Source organism: Cyprinus carpio, chromosome B23, assembly GCF_018340385.1.
Source record: "Cyprinus carpio isolate SPL01 chromosome B23, ASM1834038v1, whole genome shotgun sequence".
In the NCBI taxonomy this organism is placed as follows: Eukaryota; Metazoa; Chordata; class Actinopteri; order Cypriniformes; family Cyprinidae; genus Cyprinus; species Cyprinus carpio.
The window spans coordinates 26,064,218-26,083,544 of NC_056619.1; the positions used below are offsets into that span (position 1 = coordinate 26,064,218).

General features: G+C 36.0%; 2 protein-coding genes and 1 long non-coding RNA gene across 6 annotated transcripts in view; 1 reads left to right on the forward strand and 2 right to left on the reverse strand.

The window, feature by feature from the left end:
• LOC122141859 overlaps nt 1–4,117 on the reverse strand; it is a 35,938-nt gene extending 31,821 nt beyond the window's left edge. Inside the window, exons 1-4 of one of the 3 annotated variants that reach the window (XR_006158148.1) lie at nt 2,606–4,117; nt 1,622–1,875; nt 654–800; nt 463–540 (exon numbers count right to left, since the gene is read on the reverse strand). This is a non-coding gene — a long non-coding RNA (uncharacterized LOC122141859). Of the gene's footprint in view, nt 1–462; nt 541–653; nt 801–1,621; nt 1,876–2,605 lie in introns of those variants that run through there. The other 2 variants (XR_006158145.1, XR_006158147.1) reach the window with 2 other exon arrangements.
• ftr92 (finTRIM family, member 92) lies at nt 153–7,687 on the forward strand. Of its 2 annotated transcripts, XM_042750226.1 has the most exons (6): nt 153–823; nt 1,357–1,440; nt 1,624–1,857; nt 2,163–2,316; nt 4,113–4,172; nt 4,443–7,687. In XM_042750226.1, exons 1-6 carry the CDS (start codon nt 431–433, stop codon nt 5,081–5,083), a joined length of 1,566 nt encoding a protein of 521 aa, XP_042606160.1. In that variant the 5' UTR covers nt 153–430; the 3' UTR covers nt 5,084–7,687. The 2 variants fall into 2 exon arrangements, with proteins under 2 accessions (XP_042606160.1, XP_042606161.1); XM_042750227.1 differs by lacking the exon at nt 1,357–1,440.
• The window catches only part of LOC109081505 (F-box/LRR-repeat protein 5-like), a 22,678-nt gene continuing 9,824 nt past the window's right edge, over nt 6,474–19,327 (reverse strand). Inside the window, exons 3-11 of the mRNA XM_042750221.1 lie at nt 18,461–18,556; nt 16,543–16,723; nt 14,351–14,527; nt 12,822–12,947; nt 12,595–12,743; nt 11,471–11,553; nt 10,487–11,200; nt 8,721–8,869; nt 6,474–7,411 (exon numbers count right to left, since the gene is read on the reverse strand). Of these exons, the coding sequence (XP_042606155.1) occupies nt 7,335–7,411; nt 8,721–8,869; nt 10,487–11,200; nt 11,471–11,553; nt 12,595–12,743; nt 12,822–12,947; nt 14,351–14,527; nt 16,543–16,723; nt 18,461–18,556 (1,752 nt within the window). The 3' untranslated portion in view covers nt 6,474–7,334. The remainder of the gene's footprint in view (nt 7,412–8,720; nt 8,870–10,486; nt 11,201–11,470; nt 11,554–12,594; nt 12,744–12,821; nt 12,948–14,350; nt 14,528–16,542; nt 16,724–18,460; nt 18,557–19,327) is intronic.

Here is a 19,327-nt window from a genome sequence, read left to right on the forward strand (position 1 = left end):
TGACAGTGCCCTGGCAAGCAACCGTGTGTCTCTCTCTGTTTAGGTTTCACATTAGAGCAAGCTTCAGTTCTGTCTCTTTATCTGTGGCCACACACACACATAAGAGAGTCCCGCCCACAAACACCCACGAGGAAAAGAAAGAAATGAAACTAAACTGTTTGTAGAGTCCCTTTAACACAGAGCCCCTTGTTCTCCATGCAAATGGCAGATGAACAGAACTCACACTGTGTGTGCTCGGTTTGCCTCCAGGACCTGCAGGAAAACAGCTGCCCTCGGTGTAAACAGAATTCCTTATGCAAGACAGATCTGGAAGAATCTGAGGCTCCAGCTGCAGATATGAGCGAAACCAGGGCTCCATTTGCAGATCTGGAAGAATCTGAGGCTTCAGCTGCAGATCCAGAAGAATACGACGCTCTTAGTGCAGATCTGGATGATTCTGATTCTTCTGTATCAGATCCAGACATCTGTAGCTTGTGTTGCAGAGGCACTGGAGAGGACAGGACTTCAGACGGAGCAAGCGGAGGACGTGGAGTGTGACTCCTGCAGTGAAAGGAAAGAGAAAGCCATCAAAACATGTCTGGTGTGTTTGGTGTCTTACTGTGAAACTCACCTCAGGTTGCACAAGGAACTGAATGTGGGGAAAGCACACTTACTGGTGGACGTCACTGGAGAACTCCAAAAAAAGACGTGCCCCCAACATCATAAGCTCCTGGAGGTTTACTGCCGCACTGACCGCCAGTGTATCTGCTGCCTCTGCATGCTGGACACCAACCACAAAGGACATGACATGGTCTCAGCTGCTACAGAACGAGCAGAGAAACAGGTAAAAGTGGGGCAGGGTCGGTTTAAGATCAATTAAGTTTTTAATATGCAGTGCATAAACAAGCCATTTTTAACTGGTTGGGTGGATACGTTTGAGAATAGCCAGTTGCAGTTTGGTTAACAAATGGTATTTTGATGATGGATTGCTGGTATGGACTTGGTTCCACAACTACAGAGTTGATGTTGCTCAAATAAGACTTTGTAATAATAAAAGTCTTAATAAGACTTTAATAAGAAAATAAGACTGGTTCATAAGCAGGATTGTTGTTATAGAAGTGGTTCCACAACTATGCTGGATATTGCACAAAAAAAAATTACTTTGTAAACTTTGTTGAACAATGACGCAATCATTAAGAGTCAACGAGAAGAAGACATAACTATTTCAAGTTGCCAGAACAGTCACCAGGCACAACAGGTTATGACACGTTAAAATGCAGCTGGTGTCCTTGTTATACTGAAGTAGTTCTCAGTCACAACAGCGATGCTAAATGTAAAAGACAGATGCCTTAAATGACATTGTCTACTGATTCCCAGAGGCAACTGGAAAAGTCCAAGCAGATGGTTACGGATCGAGAGACAGAGCTGAAGGAAATCCAAAAGGCATCAGGTAGACTCAGGGTAAGTGTGTGCCTGAAGTAATTTTCTGAACACTTTCTCCTATCCCAAACAAATAGGCATAAACATTGGCTGACTTCCCAAAGTCAAGATGAATCATGAACAATAGAAATCCAACACTTCACCCAAAATATGAAAGAGAAGAACAACAAAAAAAATAAAAAAATAAACTGTTTCCACTAACAGAACCTGACTCAAGCCACAGAGGAAGAAGGTGACAGGATCTTCACCGAACTGCTCAGCTTTATACGGAGAAGCCACACTGAGATGATTACGCTGGTCCAAAGTCAGATGACCACAGAGTTGAACTGGATTCAGGGACATTTGGAAGGTCTGGAACAGGAGATCTCAAAGTTGAAGAGAAAGCAGTCCGAGGTGGAGCAGCTTTCACATACTGATGATCACATCTATTTCCTCCAGGTAAAAGCACCACCAGAACTGAAAACACACCAAGATGCCGTTTGAATAAATGTATTATTATAGTCTTGAAAGAAAGTTTGCATTATTCATGATCAGCAAAATTGTATCATCAAAGTCTTTGAGCTAATGCTGATGTAGTGACTCAAGCTTAGGGCTTATCATCAGAGGGTTGCTTATTTAATCCCATCACAGAGCAAACCATTTACTACAATACACTTTAGTTAAAAAGTGGCTACCCGAATGATTAATTCTTAATCTGCTGTAGATTGCTTCTTTCCTCTCCTGATAATCTCCAAATCTTGTAGGAGGTCCAATCCCGCTGGCCGACTTCTAATGACTTCCAAAGCCTGACAACTAACCCACAGTTTTCATTTGGAGAAGTGATCAAGTCCCTCACCTCATTAACAGCACATATAAAGGACATTTGGAGACTGGAAACAACCAGGATGTTCTCAGCAGGTAAAAAAATGATGTTTGATTAAAAAATTTGGTCCACAGAAGTGGTTGCCTTCAAAACAATTTTAATCTAAAGTATAAGGCCCATTTGTCACACTAATGTCCTACAAGAACTAGACCAAACAAGAATGGATTGATACAAACCTGTTAATCACTGACTCCCAGAAGTTTCAGAGCAACCTGTCACTGACATACAGTAAGAACTGGTGGATTTCAGCATCTTTACATAACTTAATGTACCACTGGTAAATTAGCTGAAGTTGAAATAGGTTCATATGGAATCTGTACCTACCTGTAAAGAACCCAGCAAAGACCTTAAAGGGATATTATAAAAAAAAAATGAAATTGAAATTGGAGGAAAAACTGCATTTCAATGCTTATGCATTCCCTCACAAAAATCAATTTCAAGGAAGTGCAAAAGTTTTGTTGAGTGACCTCGAAGTTTATCAGGGGAACCAAAAATCTCTAATCTCCTATCTTATCCATCTCCTTGTCACTTTAGTAAATTGGTAGGCAAATCTGGCCTACAGAGTTTAGCTCCAACCCTAACCAAACCAAACCACAAACTGAAAACCCTAACCAAAGTGTTTACTTGAAATGTAAAGGCAGGTGTATTTGATTAGGGTTGGGGCTAAACTCTGCAGGACAGTGGCCTTCGATGGCCTGAGGGGTTGCTTTAGGGAAGGGGACTCCAAACTTGGCCCTGGAAGGCCAGTGTCCTGCAGAGTTTAGCTCCAACCCTAATTAAACACACCTGAACCAGCTAATCAAGGTCTTACCAGGCATTCTAGAAACTTCCAGGCAGGCAAGTTGAAGCTTAACCCAGGGCCGAGTTTGGAGACCCCTGCCTAAGGGGCTCTGTATTACTCGACAGAACACTTGGGATTTACAAAATCCTACACGTGTCCAACCTCTTGTGAAAAGGTCTGCAGATTCCCACATAACCAATTCAAGTTTATTTGTCTAGCACCTTTCACAATACAAATCGTTGCAAAGCAGCTTTGCAGAACATTTTCTACATTATATTTAGGAGTAGGTTATTAGTGGTGACTATGGCAGAAATGTGCAGTTAGTTACAAATTACATGTAATCAAGAGACAGTGAATGCTATTAACTGCGATTATTATATGTTGTGATTGCGATTAATCAAAATTTGGTAGTTTTAAATGTTGTTCCAGGGTTAGCATCAACTGAGGTCTTCTGGGGGGTTGGCAATCATCTATTCTCAGGTGTTTGGTCATTTCAGATCTTCGTAAGGGTTGGATCCAGACTGAAGCTTCTGTAATTCCTAGGTACCTTGGGATGCAAATCCCGTGGCAGAAACAGAGGAGCAAATAGAGATTGAATTAGCCTAGCTGCTGTTCCAACCAAGCAAAGATGGTCTGTTCAACCCAAGCAAAAGAATGAAAATGTGCATTTGCTCAGATACAGCTGAAGTTCAAGGTTATGAGATACATTATGTGAATGCTTGGCTAAAGAGATGAGTCTTTCATCTAGATTTAAACAGAGAGAGTGTGTCTGAACCCCGAATATTATCAGGAAGACTGTTCCAGAGTTTGGGAGCCAAATGCGAAAAAGCTCTACCTCCTTTAGTGGACTTTGCTAACCTAGGTACTACCAAGAGTCCAGAGTTTTGCGACCTTGGGGAGTGTGTTGGATTGTAGCGTGATATAAGACTAGTTATGTATGCAGGAGCTAGACCTTTAAGGGCCATATAAGTAAGTAGTAATATTATGTAAATGATGAGGAACTTAACAGGTCTTAACCAATCTGTTCTAACACATCTCACGCTTCTTTAGTGACTGCAGAAAAGATCCTACTGCCACAAGAACCCAAAACAAGGGAGGACTTCATACAGTGTAAGTCAGTCTACTTTTTATTTTTTTTAACAGTCGCCAAACTTCACTATAAAGCCTAAGGTACAATAGGAAAATCCCAATCCCTAAAGATGCTTAGCCTTCGTACGGGTTTGTTAGTTAACGATACTTCATTCATATTAAGTTCTATTTTACATACCATGACAACTTACCAAGGTTGTGAAGATCCAAGTAAGTCTGCATACACTGTTCTTGGTTTGCTTTGGGGTACTTAGGTTTTGTATTTTCACCTTGTTACTCATTTCCCATCAGTTCTGGTTCCCTTGAGTCTGGACCCAAACACGGCCCACAGGAACCTTCGGTTCACAGAACAGAACAAGGCTGTGGCTTGCAGTATTGAGCCCCAGTCATACCCAGAACATCCGGACCGCTTTGAGTGGTGGGCCCAGGTGCTGAGCAAGGAAGGTCTGACGGGTCGCTGCTACTGGGAGATGGTCTGGAGCGGACAGTACGGCGTCGACCTCGCAGTGTCCTACAACGACATCAGCAGAACTGGGCAAGGAGACGACAGCGGGTTTGGGTACAACAGACACTCCTGGAGTCTGGACTGTTCCATATTCAGATACGCACTAGTGCACAACAACGAGGAGACGGAGATCAGTGTACCCCTGTCCCACCGGATTGGGGTGTATCTGGACCACCGGGCAGGACAGCTCTCCTTCTACAGTGTCTCAGATACCATGATCCTCCTTCACAAAGTCCAGGCCAGGTTCACTCAACCTCTTTATCCAGGATTTGGGCTCTTTCAGGGCTCAACTGCCAAATTCTGTGAGCCGCAAGAAGACGGATCACCGCAAGTAGTTAAGAGACCCAAGAACAACAAAACAAATATAAAACAAAGACGCATAAGAACAGACGTGACGAGAAACAAATATCTCAGATGTGAAAAGTGAGTTCAAAATAGAGATGCTCAATATTACCAGACCAATATCGGAATCGGCCGATAATGCCTTTAAATGTAAATATCAGTATTGGCCCCATATGAAAAATTATGCCGATATATCTACCAATAAGAGGAATATGTTAACTCACATGTGCTCAGGGTGTGCTAGCGATTAGATCACGTCAGCAGTGTGGATCATTCTTGAAGCAAAGTTTAGTCTGAAAGATGTTTGGATTCACTGTTTTGGGTCGCTGCATTTAATCTGTGAAAGCATGTACAGAATGACGCGTTCAGCTTGTGATAAACAGTAATAGCACGTGCAGCAACAGCAGCGTCAGCCTCCCCCGGGTCCTAATGCCTGTTCGGTCAGGAGTTTTAATCTGTAGGGAGCACTGTTGGACTACTTCTAATTAATTTAAAAGTAAAATAGCCTATACAAATAACATTTAGACTGTGTTTCTGATTAAATAAAGCAGTAACTGATGTCATGTCATAATGATTTCAATGTCAGAAGCTATAGCTTACATGAAAAAAAAAAAATCACAAACATGACACTTGTAAATTAAATAATTTTATATATACTGATTTATTAATTAATGTGTAATATGTTTTATTTTTTAAACAAATCATAAGCTCTAAAAGATTTTCTCTAAAATTCTTTTGCATTAGGCCATCTTCAAATGTTAAATCTTAAAATAAAATGTTAGGGCTAACACTGCATCTTCCTGGGAAAATAAATGCAGCGATTGATATATAGTTTATTTATAGTTATTTTCAAAGCTTTAATGTACCGTCAAAAAACCTTTATTATTGTTCATTTAATTCTAACAAATAAGTTCTTGTTAAAAATTAACTTGGGTGTTGTTTCAAAACAAAAGGAAATATATCGGTATCGATAAAAACGAGTTGAAAAATATTGACGTATCGGATATTGGCAAAAAGCCAATATCATGCATCCCTAGTTCAAAACTTATAGTTATCATTAATGGGAATTTAATTCTTGAAGTTTGCCCAAGAATTAAAATTCTGTCCATTTTTTCTCATCCCCATGTTGATCAAAGTCTATATGACTTTTTCACAAAACAAGATGAATCAAAGAGCAGCTCTTTTATTCACACAAGTACATTTTCAAACTTGTTGTTGTGCAGGTTTGAGGTCATTGAGACCAAACACCACTGATTCAAGTGGTGGTCTCATAAATAAACACAAAGCACCAAGTTTGAATATGCAGAATCAGAAATGCAAAACAACTTTAATTGGGATCTTTTCCTAATTCAAAACATCACATGGCATGGAATATAACATCGCACGGACACTTGTATAGTCCTTTTATGCTGTTGTTTCATCCTTTTTGTAGCTTGACAACCCCATGCTCAATAAAGACTTCCAACACAGACAAATGTTATCTCAAGGTGCTTTTAATGGTCAGCTAATGAACCCAAAAGAAACAGATCATGCAGCATCAAAAAAAAAAAAAAAATCAGAAGAGTGGAGAATTAATGAGTATAATATACCCAGGACTTACTACAGTTCATAAACCACTTTTTTAACCAACCAATGCTTGAAGTCTGGGAAAACGCTCCTAGTTTGACACGGTTGCCAGATATTTAGTCACAGATGATGTTTCGCTCAATGCAGCTGAAGAAAATATCTGCAACTAAAATCTGGCGGTCATCAGGTTATAAACACAATAACACAACTTCTGGTTATTTTCCAAAACACCTGCATTATTTGACAAACTACAACTCAATGAGCTTGTGAACTCAGGTCTATTAACTTATCTAGAGTATTTTCCTATTCACAAACTTTTAAGTCCAGGGTAGAGGAACCAAAGCAGGTGATTTTAACATCAAACCTAAAGTAACGGTTCAGTAAAGTCAGATTTGAGCTTGAGACAGAGGAGTTAGAGACTCTAAATGCGTCTGGGTGAAATACTAAAAAAAACAAACTACAAAATAACATCTTAAAGCACTCAAAATTCATCCCATGTGATCGGAAAGGAGTCTGTGGACAATTGAATTATTTACAAATATACATCATTCAGTTCCTACACAATACCTCTCAGAAATTTCAATGAAGGTGATTGGTTTGCAATGCCAAATTTCACTTTATTTGAAGCGTTTTTGGTTTTAGGGAAATCAAATTGCGTCGAAGAGCATCTTGAACCAATTTCCCGATTAAAGTGCACATGGATGAGGGATGAGAGAGGGACACGAGGGGAGCGGTGGGGTTAGAGAGAGATAAATACAGAGAAAAGAGCATCACTCTCCGGATCGACAGCAAGCCCTGAAGCCGCACTGCAGATTCTGACACCCACTGGCCTTGTCAGCATGAGGACCTGCAGAACCACAGAGAAGTTCATGTTAAAAAAAGCTCAAAATGAAGAGACAAAGCTTTCAATTCATGTGCTGGAATGAACAGTTTGTGTACATGGGTCAACAGAGGAGATTTACTAAACTGGGAGAAATGAACCGTACATCTAGAGCTGTATTCAAGATTCAAGAGTGGAGGGTTGCAACCCATAAATGGGCCGTGGACAGCAGGAATAAACAGAAAACATGCTAAATCTAGATAATAAAATGCAACTCACCAATAAAATGCAATGCAATGCAAAGACAACGTTCATAATAACCCACCCTTTACTTACCAAGATGCCGTCATACTTGGACTTTGGACTTCATATGTGGATTTGTGTGCATTACAGTCATTTACATTTAGCAGATTGTTTCATATATCACATCATACATTTATTACATGCATGTAACAGGGATTCACAAATGTTTTTGTCAGCCAAGCACATTTAAGCTAAAATATTTAAAGATTTTAAGAGTGTACACACACATATATATACAAAGTACATACTCTGTGTGTTGTGTGTGTGTGTGTGTGTGGTGTGTGTGTGTGTGTGTGTGTGTGTATATATATATATATATATATATATGTGTGTGTATATATATATATATATATATACACACTCAAATTTTAAAATGATCAGAACATAAAAAAATTATTAATATTAATAGTTTATAATAGATAATTATTTTGTTTTTTTTTTTTTTTTTTTTTTTTGTTATATTTATTTTGATTTTGACTTTTTATTATTTGAATATACCAAAATAGTGTTCCATTTTAATTTATAACTTTAACATTTATTTATTTTTATTTGACATTTTTATTACTCATTTATAAAATAAATATTTATAAAATAAATATTTATAAAATAAATAAATATTTATAAAATATATTTTTAAATCAAAACCATCAAAATAAAACATTATTTGGTCACATTTTAATTTGGGGACCAATTCTTGCTATTAACTATTAACTACAACTTTTGCTTCAAAAAACTTTTTAATAGCTAGTAAGGTAGTTGGATAAGGATTAAAGGATCTAAAATATGGTCATGCAGAATAAAGCATTAATATATGCTTTATAAGTACTAATAAACAGCCAATATGCTAGTAATATGCGTGACAATAAGTAACTGTTTAATAGTGAGAATTTGGTCCTTAAAATAAAATGTTACTCTATTTATTATTACTAGCTTGTCAGAAAGCCAGCAGCACAGTTTGGACATTCTTTTTTCATGGAGATTGTATGGCTGGACTCTTGTACGTTCTGTCTATTTATGAGTGTGTGTGGGTTACCGTTAATGTTATCGCAGTAGTAAAAGTGCTCGATGTTGAGGGAGGGGCAAACGGACACCAGCTCCTGAAGCCCCGCCCCCGTGATGAGCAGACAGCCGGAGAGATTGAGATGCAGCAGCAGAGGGAGTCCTCCACGCTGAGACAGACACCTGCAACAAACACAAACCTTTAGACACTGTCTGCTTTGTGCACCATCTAGATGTGTGTGTGATTTCAATAACAAAAGTCAGGATTTCAGAGTAGCATGAAAGCCCAAAAGCATCATGACATATTTATCAATGTTTTGTATGGTTTAAAGAGTTAATTTTTTAACTCATACTGCTTGTAATCCAATTCACTGCTACTTACTGTTACCAAAAAACTATTTTAAAAAATATTTTCATTCATTAAAATAAACTTACAAATAAAATAAAATAAAAAAAATAAAAAGCAGTAGTAGTAATAGTAGTAGAAGTAGTAATAGTAATAGTAGTAGTAGTAGTAGTAGTAGAAGTAATAGTAATAGCAGTAGTAGTAGCAGTAGTAATAGTAGTAGCAGCAGTAGTAATAGTAGTAACAGTAGTAGTAGTAGCAGCAGTAGTAATAGTAGTAGTAGTAATAGTAGTAATAGTAGTAGCAGTAGTAATAGTAGTAGTAGTAATAGTAGAAGTAATAGTAATAGCAGTAATAGTAGAAGTAGTAGTAATAGCAGTAGTAGTAACAGCAGTAGTAGTAATAGTAGTAGCAGCAGTAGTAGTAATAGCAGTAGTAGTAATAGTAGTAGTAGTAGTAGTAGTAGTAATAGTAGTAGCAGCAGTAGTAATAGTAGTAGTAGTAGTAGTAATAGTAGCAGCAGTAGTAATAGTAGTAGTAGTAATAGTAGAAGTAATAGTAATAGCAGTAATAGTAGAAGTAGTAGTAATAGTAGTAGTAGTAGTAGTAGTAGTAGTAATAGTAGTAGCAGCAGTAGTAATAGTAGTAGCAGCAGTAGTAATAGTAGTAGCAGCAGTAGTAATAGTAGTAGTAGTAATAGTAGAAGTAGTAGTAATAGCAGTAGTAGTAATAGTAGTAGCAGTAGTAGTAATAATAGCAGCAGTAGTAGTAATAGCAGTAGTAATAGTAGTAGTAGCAGTAGTATTAGTAGTAGTAGTAGTAGTAGTAGTAGTATGTACATTCTACAGAACAATAGTAATTTTTACAGGTTATTTTGACGGGTTGCCATGAATCCCTTTAAATTTCTGTGTTCTTCTGTGATATGATGCTAGTTTTACTCAAATCAAAGGGTAAAATGCTCATGAAGTGACTTTCAGACCATATATTGAGGCAACAGACGCTAAAATCACAGCGAGCGACACGCTGTGTAGTAAACTCTTGCGGCTTAATATTTACAGATATTACTCCATATTGTGATTTAAGTGCAATGAACTACTTTTTCAATTCATTTACAGTTTGACAAATTCCGTGACATTCCGCATTACACAGTAAATTCCATATTTATGACTGGATTCCGGAAATCATAGGGCTCTATATATATAAAATTGACCTAAATATTTGCTTGGGAAATCTGATCATTTTGACTTCAATGAGAACACTGAGAAGATGGTCTTGTTTACATTTAATTTTAATTTAACTTTCTAAATCAAGGAATGTATTTAATAGCATATTTGCTTTCACTGATGTATCTAATTTGTTTAAAGAATCATGAAATTTCTCAGGTATTTCCACTGACTACAGAAACTGTGGCATTATGACAACAAATCGCTTACGAGAGAGCATTTATTTCATACCTCAGGCCGAGATCCGTGATCTGATAGCATCCAGACAGGCTGAGGAACCTGAGTGCCCGATAGGCTCCTGATTGGTCAGTCCTGTTGTGATGCTCAGGGCAAGTTTCACCCTCAATCGAGCATTTAGTCCGAAACTCAACACTGCCCCCGGTGGCCTGGAGGTCACAGTGTGCTTCTCTCACAGTCCAGAGCGCCATGTCAGAGGTGCAGCAGGTGGAGTGACCACATAGGGCCTCGCCCATAGAGCCATACTGCCAGTGGGAGGAGCTAATACCAGTCCTGAAGCTCCGCCTCTGGCTCCTCCTACAGCAGCATGAGTCGCCGCCTCCCTGTGGCTCTAAAATGCAGCCACGCCCACTTTCCTGTACAGACACGCCCCCTCGTCTGCTCCAATCGGCCGCATCCTCGATGTCAGCGAGTTTGGCCGGGTCGAGAACCCAGACGTGGGCGGGGCCACAGCCGGAGCCACGCCCACCAGGTCTCCGCTTGAAAATGAGATCCTGGCAGCTGCGTCCCATTGGTGGGAGGGAACACTCGTCCTGGAATTTGATGGGAGAGGGCGGGCCTTTCAGCAGCTTGGCTCCACGATCCGGGCTGGGCGATGTTAAGTCGCCCAATCCCAGCGACAGGATCTTTAGTGTGCGGTCCGTGATTTTGTCGCATCCCGAGAGATCCAGCCGCTCCAGAGTACGACACGCCCCAAACTCCGCCCAGCTGGAAAAAAAACGGAAAGTTGTAATATTCACGATTTCAAATGAACAGTGTTGGGAAGGTTACTCAGGAAATGAAATAGGTTACAGGTTAAAAGTTACTCTATTTAAAATGTAATAAGTAGAACTATTTCGATTACTTTATTAATGTAACTGATTACTTTTCTAAAATTATAATGTTTTCAGCTGTTTTAATTAATAAAATCAGCGAGCCATTCTAACAAATACCCAGATGAGTGTGGTTTGGAAAAAACAAATCAGAAGAAGAGCCCACCTGTCAAAGGCAGAGTCGGAGACGTCAGTCTGCGTGAGATCCAGGTGAGTCAGGTTTGGGCACAAACTGAGGATCTGTCGCACCTGGGAGGAGAAATCAGGGTATTTACTTACTTACTTATTTATTTTAATGGCATAACAGCATCAGGTGATATATTGTTGTGTATGTTTTTGGTATATATATATATATATATATACACACACACAATTACATTTATATTCAAATGATAAGCACAACTTTAAATAGTTCACTGAAGTATAATAACTATATTTCATAGAAATATAATAATATAACAATATAATTAATACAGTACACATAAACATAAGTAGAATTAATTAAATTTAATAATAATAATAATAATAATAAATGAATAACATATTACTAAGATAACAGCAGGACAGACCAGGAAAATATGCTTAAAAGTCAAAGTTATTTTACAAAAAAATAAAATTCATAAAAATATAGTAATATAATATATCTAATAGAATATAAAATTGAATATAATAATTATATTATATTATATAATTCCCAGATTAAACTTTTTTTTTTAAAAGTATTAATTCATTTTAGTAATAAAAATTGTAATTGTAATGGAAAATATGCTTATATTTCAAAAATTCTATATAATAGCTATATTTCATAGACATAAAATATAACTTAAGTAACATAGTAGTATATAATAATGATTAGATTATATTGCAGGTCCCAAATAAAACCTTTTTTGGGAATTAAAAAAACAACAACAACAACTATTAACTGTAATAATAGTAAAATGTAATAATAATAAAAAAAGTATAACATTTAGAAGGACAGACTAGTTAATATACTTAATAGTCAAAGTTATCCTACAAAAACACAATGAAATAAATCATTCCATAAAGTTAGATTATAGCTCACAGATTATACCTTTATAATGATTTAAAAATTATAAAACAATTTAAAACACCGGCCTCATTCATGAAACAAGCAGAACAAATTTTTGTGTAAACTGCTCGTAAACTTTCGAATTTACGAAAACGTTTGTATTTTTGAAATGTGTCATGTATAAATGGTGCGTAACATGTTCTGTGTTCTTTTTGGGAAACTGCTGCACTGCCATCATAAATGATATCAGAGGTACGCACCATCTTGCTGGAGACGGCCGAGCTGTAGGCCAGACTGAGCGAGCGCACGGACGGCCCGACGGCGGGCAGCAGGTTCTGGACGATCCCATTCAGCAGCCTCTTCTCTCTCTGAACCGCGCTGATGTCTGGAGACTCCTCCGGCGCCGCCTCTGAACACACAGAGCACACACGGCTGAGCTACGGCCCGGAGGATCATGGGAAGGGCAGCTCTGAGCAGCGAGGCTCACCTGATTCATCCACGTCTGCATCCTCGTCCCACTCCTGATAGGCTCGTCCCTCGTCCTGCAGACTCTTCACCCAATCCTCGTCCGGCTCCTGGTCCGAGTCGCCCGGAGGGCCGCAGTAATAGTCCCCTACACACAGTTAACTCATCAGATCACCCACAATGCAACCTACTCAATTTAATCTTTCTCATTAAAACTGGATTAAAAATGTAAAATAACTCATGTAATAACTCTAGCACTCTATTCTAATTCTAATCTTTAAATTAAAAAAGACTTGTTTTTTAGACTTGTTCTCTATTTGTTTACAAACTGCTCGTTTTCTGGAAAAAAATATAAAAATTAAAATTGGTTTTTTTATTTTTTTTTTGTATTCTATCTATTTGTTTTCTTTTTTTATTTATTATACAATTAACAAAAGCAAAACAAAAATGCATCTAACACTAGCTTGCTCTATTCTTTTCCTATTCTATCTTTTTTCTTTTGATTTATTATATAATTTAATAAAAAAAGCTGACTGAGACTCATTATAGCACTTGCATATTGCTCTTTTTGGATAAAAGCATGTGCTAAATGACTAAATGTGACAAAAATTTAGTCTTTTAATTAAGCTTTTATATGTAATTCTAAAAAATGAAAAGTAATTTTTTTAAATGATTTTTAAAAAATAATAAGAATTGTTTAAATAATTTTACTACTACTGTTTTTAATAGAAGTTTTATAATGAATACTATATATATATATATATATATATATATATATATATTACTCCACTGATCAAAAGTGGTCACAAGAGGGCGACAAAGTGACACAAAACTCAATTTTACAATATGTTGTTTATTTATTTTTTATTAAGTTACTGGTCTTATTGCTGATTAATGATGCATCTGTGGTAGAGCTGCTTGATTATGGTAAAACTTATAATTACAATAACTTTGATAAATACTGAGATCACAATTATTTATCACATACTTTTTTTTAATGCTGTATCATCTAATACTACAATGCAATAAATAAAATAATAATAACATTAAAATAAAATAAAATAGTTGAAAATACAATGAATACTAAAAAATATATATAATTAAATCACACAAAACATAATAGAACATAGAATTAAAGTTCTTACAAAATGACAACTACATAAAAAATGTTAAAGCTATTTAAAAAATATTTATAATATTTATTTAATATGAATCACTGGCTTTAAAAGTATCATGCATCTATTAAGCATTTTTTTTTTTTTAAACTTGTCTTTTTAACAGGTATTTTATATATTTGAATAAACATAAAAAAATTAAAAATAATAAATTAGCTTTAAATAATTTGATCAAATATGTTGCAATCCTCTGGCTCTCATTGTGCAGTGCGCAACTTTCACTTTTCACAATGCCGTGAACAACAACAGATCAAATCAAGTTCCTCTGTTTTTTTCACAATATCATAGAAAAGTCAGACCAACTTTTAAGTCCATGTGGCTCTTCTCTAGCCCCAGGTTGATGTTCAGTAATAAAGCAGACGGAGATGTAACGCACCTCTAGCCCAGCGGACGGGGTACAGGTGTCTCCACAGGGATCCGGTCTTGGTCACCTGAGCCCAGACGCTGCACACCTGACCGCAGCGGCACAGATCCTCCGGCCCCAGGAACCTGAAGATGCGCAGCAGCAGCTCCTGCGGCAGCTCCGAGACCCAGGCTCGCTCGCTGCCCCGCTCTGAGGAAAACAAGACACGGCACAGCTTACACATCACCAGCTCGCCTCACAGCTCACATGATCTACAGCCAGAGCGGGGAACTTCACATTTACTTCAGTGCGGAAACACATTGAGAAATCAGCAGCTGAAGCTGACGTAACCCCGAGCATCACAGCCCAGAAACATGACGGGAAATCCAATCTAAAACTAAATCTGACCCTGCAGCACAAAACAAAACCAGTCATAAAGGTCAATTTTTCAAAATTGAGATTTATACATTATCTGAAAGCTGAACTGATGTGTGGTTTGTTAGGAGGACAATATTTGTCTGAGATACAACTATTTGAAAATCTGGAATCTGAGGGTGCAAAAATATCAAAATATTGAGAAAATCATCTTTAAAGTTGTTCAAATGAAGTTCTTAGCAATGCATATTACTAATCAAACATTAAGTTTTGATATATTTATGGTAGGAAGTGTACAAAATATCTTTATGGAACATGATCTTTACTTAATATCCTAATGATTTTGGCATAAAAGAAAAATGGATAATTTTGCATAAATGTAATATTTCATATTTAATTAAAAAGAAAGATTTATTTTATTTTTTTTACTTTAAAAGGGGTCAACAAAGTGGCATGAAATATATATTTTTTATTATTATGTTTCAAGTGTTATTGCGCAATTATCGTAAAAATCATAATTATGATTCTTCATAATTTTATTTAATCATTGCTTGTGTAAACATGCATTTATTTGATAGCTTTAAATATAATTCAACTGAAAAATTAATACAAAAAATAAATGCCATAGAAATTAGATAACTAAATCAAATAATAATAAATATTATATATTTTATAGATATAACATATATTTAAATTAATATTGTAAAGTGTATAAATAAAAAAATAATAAAAACACTATACAAACATGATTAATAAATTCATAATGAAATGTAATGCCAGCTTATTATATTTACGTTGAAAGGTTAGATTATTAATTGAATGTCAGGGGACACTATAAACAAATAAATAAATAAACAAATAAACGAGATTCAGCTTAGAAAATCATATGAAAAAAAAAAAACAAGACAAAACCAAACAGAATTTATCATAATTATGATTATTCTTGTCAATATTGAAATCATGATTTTATTTAACCACAGTTTTTGGAAACATGCATTTATTTGTATTAAATATAATTATATATAATTCAACTGAAAAATAATGAAATAACTAATAAATATATTCTATAGATATATTATTTATATAAATAATCTATAACTAGTAAATAATCATAAATGAGGTTTGCTGGGTTTGTTTGTAGAGCTTAAAACAGCCCAAAACCTTTTGATCATACATCAATATAACTATATAATAATAGTATAATAATACTACTACTTCTAATAATAGTTATTATTATTATTATTATTATTGTACTTGTTTTTAAATGAATAAAATATTTAACAAAATAAGAAATATTACTATAAAAATAAAATACTAAACAGTACAAAAAACTACTATAAACAAATCTATAGAAAAATATAACTATTATTATTAATAAATAATACAAATTATTGTTATTATACATTTAGTCATTTTGCAGATGCTTTTATCCAAAGCGACTTACAAATATACAGCAGAACTGTTATTATCACAATTATTATTATTATTATAATACAGTAAAACTACAGTATACTAATATCTGTCTATACTTAATGACCTTATTTTTAGAATCTAAACCCTTTCGTGGATGTTTGTGTTTAACGCCATTACAATTCATGGAGAGAATTTTTGCTACAAACGCCAAAACTGTATTTGGCTTAGCCCTGTTATTAAATAAATAAATAAATAAATGAAAAAAGAGTTGTCCTCAGAAGATTTAACTGAATAAAAGAGCACAATCTAATCTAAATCTACTGTTGGAAGATCTTCTCCTAATATTAAACACTTGTGTGTCGTGTTTTCTACAGCGGCTGTAAAGGTCTGCTCCACGGGTTACAGGACTGACAGAGCCTGCTGGGGATGACTCTCACCGTCCTCGGTCTTCTCGTGGTCGGAGTATTTGAAGGCCTTGTGCAGCTCCTCGGCGTGGCTCCAGAGGTTCAGGCCCTTCAGCAGGTCTGCGGCGGAGCTCCAGTGCTGCAGCATCACCTGACGCTTGATGGCCTTCAGCTCCTCGTACGTGAAGTACTCCATCAGCATGGGCTGATACACCTGGGACGACACACACACACACACACACACACACACACACACACACACACACACACACACACACTGAAGAGCAGCTCTACAGATGCTGGCGCAAGAAGACAGAAAGAACTGAGATGTGCAGCTGTTAATTTATTTCTTGGTAATGCACATCTGTCCGTGAAGTTGGGATGCGTGCAATATTTACTTTTATTAACAATTGTAACTTCCAAATAATTTTTAGATGAAAAAATATATATTCTACTCTCATTAAAAGTACCATTATTCTTTTTATAGCATTATATGGAACTGACCGACAACTTCAGTGATTATAAAACCAGCGTCTTACTTCATACACATGAAAAGTGCAAAACTTGATGATTTGATATATTATAACAGTAATTTTATAATATCACATATGAATGACTAATACTCAGTAAGTGCTCCTCTGCTGCCATCTACTGGTTAAAGGGATAATTTGATGTCTTTTTTACATTTTATTTTAGAGTTTGTTTTGTTTAAAGTATATTTTGTTTTTGTCTTTTAATTAAGTTGTATTTTTTAATTTAAATGTGATCTTTATTTTAGAGCATTAAAGTGCTGGAAATAAAAAATATTAAAAAGTATTATTAGTATTATTAAAAAATTATACTAATAATATTTTTATTCTTTAACAAGGTTTTAAATTGCTCAAAAGTGACATTTATAATGTAACAAGAGTTCTTTTTGAAATAAACGCTGTTCTTTTGAATTTTCTATTCATCTGTGAATCCTGAAAAATAATATCTATCACGGTTTCCACAAAAATATTGAGCAGCACAACTGTTTTTAACACTGATAATAATCAGAAATGTTTCTTGAGCAATAAATCATCATATTAGAATGATTTCTGAAGATCATGTGACACTGAAGACTGGAGTAATGATGCTGAAAATACAGCTGCACATCACAGAAATAAATTACAGTTTAACACATATTCACACAGAAAACAGCTAGTTTACATTGTAATAATATTTCACAATTGTTACTGTATTTTTGATCAAATAAATGCAGCCTTTGTGAGCAGAAGAGATGTCGTAGACCCCAAACTTTGGAAAGTTGGTGTATATTTTAGAAATTAAAAAAATTAAAACAATCAAAACATAACTTCTCTCTGGTATTATATACAAACATGACTAATAAACTTATAATAAAAGTTAAAGGCTCATTATTTTTTGCTGAAAGTTTAATTAAGAATTAATTCATAACTGATTGACTTTAAAATAAAATAAAATCACGGGGAATGAGCTTACAGAATCATATGATATGCCTAAAAAGTATTATTAGTATTTTTACATTTTAGTATTATTAAAAATTATTAAAATAAAATAAAATAAACAGGGATAAGCTTACAGAATCATATGGTACACCTATAAAGTATTATAAAGTATTATTAATTTAATCTCAGGAGATACTTTAAAGTAAAATAACAAAAATAATGAAAAAAAAAAAATGAAAATCAAATCATAAAACCAAACAAAACAAAATAAAACAAATGAAAATAAAAAAAAATACAAATAAAAAAAATAAATGAAAATCAAAACAAATAAAAATAAAAAATAAAACAAAACAGGGATTCATATGGTACACTTAAAGTAATCCTGACGTCTGGTGTAATTCAGACACGTGTTTTGTGTTATGTGTTTAACACGGTGTGTAAATTTGTAAACACTATTATTAATGATGGAGCTGTGTTTCGCTCTAATGTAACATCAGTCTCACCTCCTCTTCCTCCTTCATATGAGGAAGGAAGTCCTGGGTGAAGGCCTCCAGCCTCTCCTTCAGCTGCTGTGCGTAATTCAGCTGCTCGTACTCACTCTGAAACACAGTAATTCACCAGACATTTCTTAATAAACCTGAGCACACTCACACTCAGACGACAGCGCTGAGAAACACAGTGTGAAAGGTTAAGTGACTGAAAGTGAAAGTGACGTCAACCGTGACATCACGCACACACACGCTCTCTCACACACACCGTGAACACACACACCGTGAACACACACACATACCGTGAACAAAGTGACCGTGAACACACACACACCGTGAACACACATACACCGTGAACACACACCCGGAGCAGTGGGCATTCAATACCATGACTGAGGTGCCCTTGAGCAAGGCATCGAACCCCCAACTGCTCCCCGGGCGCCGCAGCATAAAATGGCTGCCCACTGCTCCGGGTGTGTGTTCACAGTGTGGTGTGTGTGTGTGTTTCACTGCTCTGTGTGTGTGCACTTCGGATGGGTTAAATGCAGAGCACTAATTCTGAGTGTGGGTCACCATACTTGGCTGAATGTCACGTCACTTATGCTGCGGCACCCGGGGAGCAGTTGGGGGTTCTGTGCCTAGCTCAAGGGCACCTCAGTCGTGGTATTGCCGGCCCGAGACTCGAACCCACAACCTTAGGGTTAGGAGTCAAACTCTCTAACCACTAGGCCACGACTTTCCCGAACTGATTTCATAACTGCAGTTCTTATAAGCCTGCTGTTTACAGATACTCAATATCTTCATTCTTTCCATTTTCTGGACAGGAACTCAGAGCAGGATTTCCCAATGCCCTGTAAACAATCGAGTGGAAAATTGCCAAAA

What these genes read in the sequence shown, in the direction of transcription:
- ftr92 (XM_042750226.1), top strand. Translation starts at nt 431, where the DNA reads ATGATTCTGATTCTTCTGTATCAGATCCAGACATCTGTAGCTTGTGTT. An exon ending in CAGAACGAGCAGAGAAACAG is followed by an intron (nt 824 to 1,356) that starts GTAAAAGTGGGG and finishes ACTGATTCCCAG; the next exon opens with AGGCAACTGGAAAAGTCCAA. An exon ending in AAGGGAGGACTTCATACAGT is followed by an intron (nt 4,173 to 4,442) that starts GTAAGTCAGTCT and finishes ATTTCCCATCAG; the next exon opens with TTCTGGTTCCCTTGAGTCTG.